The sequence below is a fragment of the Chanodichthys erythropterus genome, chromosome 23, assembly GCF_024489055.1.
Source record: "Chanodichthys erythropterus isolate Z2021 chromosome 23, ASM2448905v1, whole genome shotgun sequence".
Taxonomy (NCBI): domain Eukaryota; kingdom Metazoa; phylum Chordata; class Actinopteri; order Cypriniformes; family Xenocyprididae; genus Chanodichthys; species Chanodichthys erythropterus.
This window is the reverse complement of record NC_090243.1, coordinates 27,960,531-27,969,417: the sequence shown is the minus strand read 5'-3', so window position 1 is coordinate 27,969,417 and position 8,887 is coordinate 27,960,531. Positions and strand designations below refer to the sequence as shown.

The following is an 8,887-nucleotide window of genomic DNA, read 5'->3' as shown; positions in this document are numbered from 1 at the left end:
AGAGGGGGGAGAAAGGGGCCAGCCCGGTCTAGCAAATGAGAAAATAGAGAAGTGGGGAGTCCGACGGTGAATTTTACGTCAAGCTTGAGATGTGGGCGTGAAGCAGGGAGAGAGAAAAAAAAAAAAAAAAAAAAAAAACACGAGGCATTACCGCCTTCTCTTAACGGGGTGCACCATTTCACTTCTCTGCGCCTCGCCGACAACGGGAAAATCACGAAGAGTTTCTGAATAGCTGCTTGAACTAAACAGCGATGTTCAACGCGCAGATTTGGCAATCTTTTCCCCTCACAACTATCTAAAATTGTATATACTCCAATGGTTTTTCTGGACGTAGGATGGGATTAACTTTGTCTGGAAGATACATTTCATTGTTTCTTGCTGTTCAAATAGGTAAGTAGATTATTTCTGTCGTTTTGGGATGGGCTGACTTTTCCCTTTTTTATCTCGCTTTTTTTCATAGATACATATAACTTGACACTTTTAATTCGTAGTTAAGGCTATTCAAGGGTATACATTTCGTTTTGGTTATATATATGTAGACTGTATGTTGGTGGATATTTTAATTGCAATGCTACTGTCCCGGCTGCGATTTAAAGGCTTGGTCTTGTATTTTAAATGCATGACATTGGGGTAATATTGCATTGCTTCTCCATTCAATTTTGAGGACTGTTCCGAAAAATAAAGCCCAGTAAATCGGAGCAAGTTGGCGAAAGTATGGGATCGCCCGATCCTCTCCGTAATAAATTATTCAAACCAATATTGAAAGATAATTCGAAAAATAATGCATTCATGTTACAGATTTAACTTGCAAAGACTAAGTTTAATAGATTCATCATGAGTTTTATATGGTCCCATATGTCAAATTACACAAACATACAATATCATTTTTATTATATAAATTAGTTGGTGTCCGATTGTTGTTTTAGAATTTAGAAAAATATATGAGGCCATGTTCTTGTAATGTTGTGCATTTTTAAATGTCTTTCTTGTTAGTGTTGTTGCGAGGCTCTGCAATGAAAATGTTGTGCATTAGGTTGAAATGAGTAGCGATGATTTTTTTTTTTTTTTTTTTGTAAGAAAAACTGGTGCTGTTACCTTGTTGAACTACATTAATTTGCAATAAACCCCCCCTGACTTCATTGAACAGATTATGCGGTGCCAGGTTGACACCGGTAACGCTGACAGGGTCTAGTAAAGTGGTCGTGACCACTAGTACAGTAGGATAGGTGAGTCTATATTAGATGCTCAGTTGTTTCTAAATATAGATCATCGTGCCTACAACGAAACATGGTTTAATAATTCACCGTTTGTTCGCAGTGCTGTCTTTTGTGACTGTTAATTCCAGTAGACAGCGAGAACTGAAATGTATTTAAATATGAAATCATGCATCCCATTAATAAATGGTTTTATAGAGCTATCTGTATGAGCATCTTTGTATTTCGCATCCTCATATCCGCCATGTTGAGGTCTGAATATTTTATTTAGGCTATTTTGATCAAAAATATTAGGATGCACGAAAGCAGAAAGATTATGAGCGCATTTACGCATTTAATTTTACTCAGTATGGTCTTTTGTTAGAAATATGATTGTAATGTTGAATATACCCGCTTCGTGTAGAAGAAAAGGGCGATCATTCCGCGATATCACAATTATAGATAGGCATTTCGTTATGTAAGCTTTCATTTGTCCAGCATTACTCAGTAACACCTTTAATCCTCTGTGTCTGAAATCAATATTATCCTTAATTTAATATAATCATCTTAAGTGTGCATTATTCGGTATTTTGTGATGCGTTTTTTTTTTCTGTGGGCGATAAAGAATGCACGAAACGACCGAGCTTCATCTATTTCATCAGCCAAAGACTTTCTACAGTCTACAAAAAATATACAGAATAACCATGGTTGCATCTTCGTTTTATTTTTCGTTTGTTATTTAGCGTATATTGCTTGCAGAATATAGGAATATATAAAGTGAGACCAATATAAAATAAATGTAGGGTATATGACATGTAATGCCTATTATGTAGGGACGCATATAGAACATATAACAGAATGTAAGGACATACAGGCATATCATATAGCTAATAAATGCATTATAATTTAGGTAGAATGCTGCGTATATTAGAATAGGGGCAAATATACCTAGCATGCAGTCTACGGTAGGCTATTTAATAGCTAATGGATCATATAGCATGAAATGGATATAATGTAATGTAGGGGCATTGGGTAGAGAATATAATAGTACACTTACTATATAATGTACTGTAGTGTATCGACGCAGGATGTGTACTTCACAAATTAGGGACGCATATGCAAAACATTTGATATAATGTATGGACATACACTGCTTATGGTGCGTGTGTGTGTGTGTGTGTGTGTGTGTGTGTGTGTAACAGGGTGTGTGCTTCCTACTGTGGTTAATGGGCAGAGGCCCGACCTGATTTGAACAGTGCTACAACTTAATCAATTCACAAGATCTCGTTGTTTAACGAGAAACCACTGGCGTTTATGGTTCGTTAAGCAAAGGGATCTGGTCAATTGATCAAGTTGTGACCTTCCGGTCCAAACACAAAGATCGAAATGGAGTGGGAGGGAAAGCATCGGTGTCCAAATCTTCTCATTTTCCCTAATAGATCTGTCATCAAAAAACAGACTCTTTTCTAGATGTGTAAAAAAGGGGAGGGGAGTACAAATCACTCAGAATGAAAATCTCACATCACACAAGCCCACATACCCCCACCCTCATGTAAACCATTACATCATCGTTTGTCCACGCGCCACCCTCATGCTCAACACATATTATTCTAGTGAACGCGCACACACATTTACAAATTATTGTGTGCCAGTGTTTTATGCCTTATAATCGCTTCGATTTATTTATTTACCTACTTACTAACTTATTACTTTCCAGTAATAAATACTTAGATGAGCTGAGAACAGAAAAAAAGAAAAAAAAAAAAAAACAGCTAAAAAATCATGAACGAACGTAAGTGTATTGCAACGAGTGAGCAAAATGCAAAATGAGCGCTATTACGTAAGAGTCAGATAATGGAAGTTAACGTTTTTTAATTGTGTGGGGTTTTTTTTGTTGTTGTTTTTGTTTTTTAAAGGCTACATAAAAATGATAATTTCTCGTTTTCCAGCCTATCTGCTGCAGGCAGTTCGAGCGGCTGGGAAATGTGAAACAGTGTTCAAAGGTTTCTCCAACTGCCTGCTTCAACTGGGAGAGAACATGGCCAACTATCCACAGGAGCTGGACGAGAAGGAAAACCTTCGGACCATCTGCACGTAAGGGAAACATGCATACACACAACAGACGAAATATACGTGTGTGAGAGTGGGGAGGGAGAGAGAGCGAACAGGAGCCAGATGGCACAAGGGGCCCCTTGTTTAATTCGACAGCTCCATGAGCAGGAATAGAGCCGTGCAGCCGCTATATGCGCTATTCACATTTCAACAGTTAATTACAATTAGATGAACCATCTCTACACGCCAAGGCCAAAGGTCAACATCCATAATTGGATCAGATCGGGAGGTAATGCACGATTACTGTAAGCGATCCGCCCTATAAAATAACGGGTTCTTTTACAGCCGTGACTGAACGAATCAAAACGCAACATTATCTTATTACAGGGACTGCAATTACATTTCCTTTGCTTCTCAATTTTTCCCGAAATAATTTCTGCTTGAACTTCTAAATATATCTCAGATTCAGATTTTAATAAACTTTGCCTATGTATTAAATAACATTAGCTAGATGTGCAAAGAAAAAAAATATTTTCATGATTTGTTATCGCAACATTTTTTCTTTTGTCATATCAACTTACTGTGTTTCAGATAACATTATATTTCGAGTTTCTGTTGATTAAACCAATCGACTTCATTGTATTAACTCAAAATTTTAAGGCAACTTACTTTTTTAAGTTAAACCAACAATTCTTTTTTTTTTTTTTTTTTTTTTTTTTACAGTGCACTGGATTTCATTTCCAGACACCAAAGCGTCAGCAAAACATAAAAATATAACACTATTTTGCTGACATGAAAGCATTTCCTTTTGGAACTTGAGTCTAATGTATTCTATTCTATTCTATTCTAATTTATTTGGAGCATGGCTACTTCTTGCGCCCGTGCGCATGTCCGATCGTAGATACAGGTTTTAGAATGTGGGTGTGTGTTCATCCTGAAGTATATTAATAAATCATGGGCTCGGGAGTGGGATAGAGGAAGGGGGTGGGGCGCAGGAGGGGAGTTGTAAAAGAGAGAGAGAGATGGGGAGGGCACTAGAAGTCACGTGATATGGAGATTTTCCCTTTGGAGCCGCATTACAACTCGGGTTTCCCTTGTGCCCTCTCTCCTCCTTCACGTGGCTACATGAGGACATGCAGTTGCCAGAAGGATTCATGCATAATACTATAATATGAATTATGTTACAGAGTCTAATAATTCTAGTAGCTATACATATATATTTTGTTGGTGCAACTTCTTTTTAAATACACTCTTATTTTGATATAATTATAGACAAAAAGTCTGAATAATCATATTCAAATTCAAATGCATATGTATGACATTGATGTGGATTGTCTAAATAATATACGATACTTAATGTTACCTCTGCTTAAAATATAAATGAAAACAAAAGTTTAAAGCGGTTAAGGGACTAAGTAAATCCTTTTTATTGACATAACCCAAATCGAGCGTTTCCTAAACTGAAAGTAAATCCAGAAACTGTTTTTCACATATGCTACAAGATTAAATGACCAAAAGAGAAATATATGCTTCCACTATTTTAGTTTCACCAAGTTTCCTCTCAATTAGACCTTTTATAAAAACAAATTAAAAAATAATAAATAAAAAGGAAATTAAAATAGCCTACTACTTCTAGGCTACTACTAATAATAACAACAGGAATAACAACATGTTCGATCTGAATAGCCTATATGTTAATGCAATGTAAAGCATGACGCAAATCAGACATGAATAATGATTTTCTTTCTATTTGACTTGCAGTTACTGGGATGATTTCCATTCATGTGCGACCACTGCTCTGGCAGACTGTCAGGAGGGAGCCACAGATCTATGGGAGAAGCTGAAAAAAGAGTCCAGAAATCTGGACTTTCGCGGCAGCTTGTTTGAACTGTGTGCGGCTGGGAACGGCGCGAGCCGATCTACGGTTCCGTTCGGCCTAACGCTGATCCTCACTGCACTGTCTGCGCTCGTGACGTGGATGCAGTTTTAACCCACGGGAAGAGAAGAGAGAGAGAGAGAGAGAAGAAGAAAAAAAAAAAAAACGAAGAAGAAAAAAAGAGAGAAGACCATCAACACAAGAATAATAATAATAAAAAAGAATAATAATTAATGACGATCAAAATTCATCCTCACCCAAATGGATTTATATGCTTATTTCATCTGGAGAAAAAGACGTTTTTTTGCAAGAGACAATGGGAAGAAGAAGTCTTCTGGGAATGCTCAAGCACATTTGCCTGACTCTGGGTCGATTACATGAAATATTTATCAGATATTGAGTTGAAATGACGGCCTGAATTTGTGAAAGGTCCTGGTTAGAAGCGTAGTATTTTATAACATTATCGTCTGTTATGAATGAATTATTATTACTGTAGGCTTTTCACATTCTCAACGGCCATCATATAGAAAGATAGGAATATTCTCCCATCAGTTTGTTTTATATGCTCTTTGTCAATGTTTAGTTTTCATTTATCAATTTTATTTTAGTCAAGCCAAGTATATGGATGTGTTGATGGGGTTAGATGGTTTGCTGACCCACCAATCGGGAACGTCTCTAATAATCACGATGCTAATGATAGACTATAAATAATAATAATAATAATAATTATAATTATAATAAATAAACCTCAGGAATGAATACAGGCATATATTTAGAGGAATACACGAGAACAGAGGAAGAATATATTAAAAAAGATTTTATTAAAGAACAAAGAAATGTAAAATGTAGCCATCGGAAGGCTCTGAGATGAGTTGACTGTTGCCATTTTCCCCCCAAAAAATGTTATTCTATTCCATTCAAAGAATATTTGTCTCTTTTTATGTAGGAAACATAACAGTATAAAGCTGACACTTTACATTACAGTGTCCATGTTGCATATAACAGTGTGTAATTACATACAAGCAGCTCCAGGAAATAATTACACATCAAGTACACATAGTTCATGACTATTACGCAGTACTTACATAGTAATTACACTGCAACGTAAAGTGCGGCCTGTACTTCTCCCAACAGTATCGTAGCACGACAATATCTGGACCTTGACATTAATAGTTGGATGAAGTGAATTTTGCTAGCTTTATTTGATGTTGCCAAGGCATAGATCACGTTTCACTGCCTTCAGAAGATGTGTATTTTGTTTGTTCGTACGTTTGTTCGTTTCTGGGGATGTTGCATATGAAATACCTGAATATTCAAAACCATACAAGTAAATAAGAGATGTATGTGAAATGAAAAGAGAGATACTTTAACCGAAACAGTTTTAAAACAGATTGATTATACAGGTATATAAAATAGACTGCTAAAAAGAAGTATTTAAAAATATTAAATAAAACAGTTACTGTTTGAAAGAGATTTGTGTTGTTTTTATTGCTGAAGTAGCCTTTGTGGTGATTACAATTCTTCTAAAATATATATTTATATCTAATTTAGCCTATAATTCTGCATCAGTTATATAAAGGAGCAATAATCAATAATGGTCAGAGCAGATATATGAAATAAAATCTCTAAAAGGTGCACTTAAAGGATTCAGTTTCAACACACAAACGTTTCTCTTCCAGCTCCTCAAACGGACGTGAACGAGCACGCAGGCGCGCAAAGGCGAGACTCTGTCGAGTGAAGACGTATTGTTTCATTATTAATAAGGTGGCAGAGAGAGTCATTTCATATTGATTCTCCCGCGCTCAGCATATAAGGCGCTTGTCTGAGCAAAAACAACCACCAGATTGAAAAATGGTAGTCGAGGGAGTTCTTGAGCATTTATTCTGAAAACACGAGAAACATTACCTTTTTAAGCCTACTGCCTTTTCCTGCGTATAAGTCAGTGACAAATAAGGATGTCAACATGAAAACAAAACATAATTAATTTAAAAATACATATAACACTTTCAACATTTAGTCTAAATATGTCAAGTGGTGTAACAATCAAGTGAAAAGCACTAATTACCTTGCACGTGAGTGTACACAGCATAATTTCTTGGCAAGGAAATACATAAATAAATTTATAAAATATCCCTTAAGTCATGAATATGTTATATAGTTTTCTCATTAAATGATATCAAACTCAGCCTGCATGTTAATTACACCTCAGTGTACTTGATAACTGACGGATAAACGTTTTTTTTTCAACAACAACCAAAAAAAAAAAAAAGAAAGAAAAAAAAGAAAGAAAAAGAAAAACTGCAATATAATATTTAATATTTAAAAATAATATTTTTATTTATTTAAAATAGTTATATATATATATGTGTGTGTGTGTGTGTGTGTGTGTGTGTGTGTGTGTGTGTGTATATATATATATATATATATATATATATAATAAAAGATTAGCTCAAACATTTTAACATTTATTGCATATTTTTGCACGTAAAATTATAGTTTTAAAATAAATAAAATAAAATGAAATAAAATAAAAAAGTACTGGTATATTTCTAGTTCAATAAATAAATTAAAGGGACTTTAATATAGCGGTGTTCTGTTTTCGTTTATTTATTTAGTACAGCCATTCTAAAAATCAATATAAATCAGACCGTGTATGAAAACAACTCTATTTGATACATTAAGAAATAAACAAGCTTATGTGGACCAGTGGTAAAATGAGCACTAGTATTCTCCCCGGAGGTGTGAGACTGCATGAATGGGACTGCAGTCCTGGAACGCATTTTTATTGCTCCTTTTTGAGTTTGAAAATGAGATTGGATTTCATTCTGTCCCTGGAAGGGGATGACGACTACATTTGTAATCTCATTAAAATGCATGTTATTCTGTTGCTGGCACTGAATATATTATCCTCCACAGATCTTTGTGTAATGCAGAGACACATTTTTTCTTAGATTTTTTTATTTTATTTTTATTTTTTTTTTTTTTTACATTTTGAAAAACTCATTGGAACATTTCCTAACCACATAAAATGAGGAGGTAATAACGGTTGTGACTTTTAATCTTTAACAATGAAAGTAAAGGACACACACAGACACAGACAGACAGACACACACACACACACACACACACACACACACACACTGAGATGGCTGGCTCCCCTACCACTGCTCCACAACAGACTATGCATGACCATTTTTCAGGGCTGGCAGGATTGATCAATGTGCCCATGCCAGTGCCAGGCAGACATGGCACTGCTTGTTAAGCTGTGCATTTTCTCACAGTGCTGCGAGCACAAAGGCAGGACATTACAATCACGCAGTGCATTATGGAAAGTTAAGTCTTTCCCTCATAACACAGTCAGCTGGAGTGGTTGGATACAAAATGTTTTTTACACTGCAAAATGTTTGAAAAGGACCCAGCTTAACATTTTAATGCTGATCAATCAATCAAGTCTATCTATCTGTCTAGGGTGTGATGGTATATGTATATGTCAGTCACAGGTGATCCACACTCCAATCCAGAAGGGGCACAAGCGGTAATGCAACATTGTTTGCTAACCTCCACAACAGAAAAAAATGCAGAAGAAGAACAGATGATCTATGCATAGATATGTTTATGTACAATCTCTCAACCGTGGAAAGACATCAATAAAACAACTTGAGAATAATATCTCATGTAGCATTACATTTACTATAAATTTGTCATGAAAACAAGTTATGACAGTAACTGTAATGACATAACTGTAATTTCATAATTAGATTTAGAA

At 35.5% G+C, this 8,887-nt stretch overlaps 1 protein-coding gene across 1 annotated transcript; it reads left to right on the top strand.

The window, feature by feature from the left end:
- Positions 1–203: 203 nt before the first annotated feature.
- On the top strand, positions 204–6,514 carry nrn1a (neuritin 1a). Its single transcript, XM_067378314.1, has 3 exons — positions 204–390; positions 3,143–3,287; positions 5,007–6,514. The coding sequence occupies exons 1-3, from the start codon at positions 336–338 to the stop codon at positions 5,233–5,235; spliced, it is 429 nt and encodes a 142-aa protein (XP_067234415.1). The 5' UTR covers positions 204–335; the 3' UTR covers positions 5,236–6,514.
- Positions 6,515–8,887: the final 2,373 nt, after the last annotated feature.

Excerpts from the sequence above, each read along its gene's own strand:
- nrn1a (XM_067378314.1), top strand. The coding sequence starts at position 336 with ATGGGATTAACTTTGTCTGGAAGATACATTTCATTGTTTCTTGCTGTT. Across the intron at positions 391-3,142 it reads GTTTCTTGCTGTTCAAATAG|CCTATCTGCTGCAGGCAGTT; the intron begins GTAAGTAGATTA and ends CTCGTTTTCCAG. Across the intron at positions 3,288-5,006 it reads AACCTTCGGACCATCTGCAC|TTACTGGGATGATTTCCATT; the intron begins GTAAGGGAAACA and ends TTTGACTTGCAG.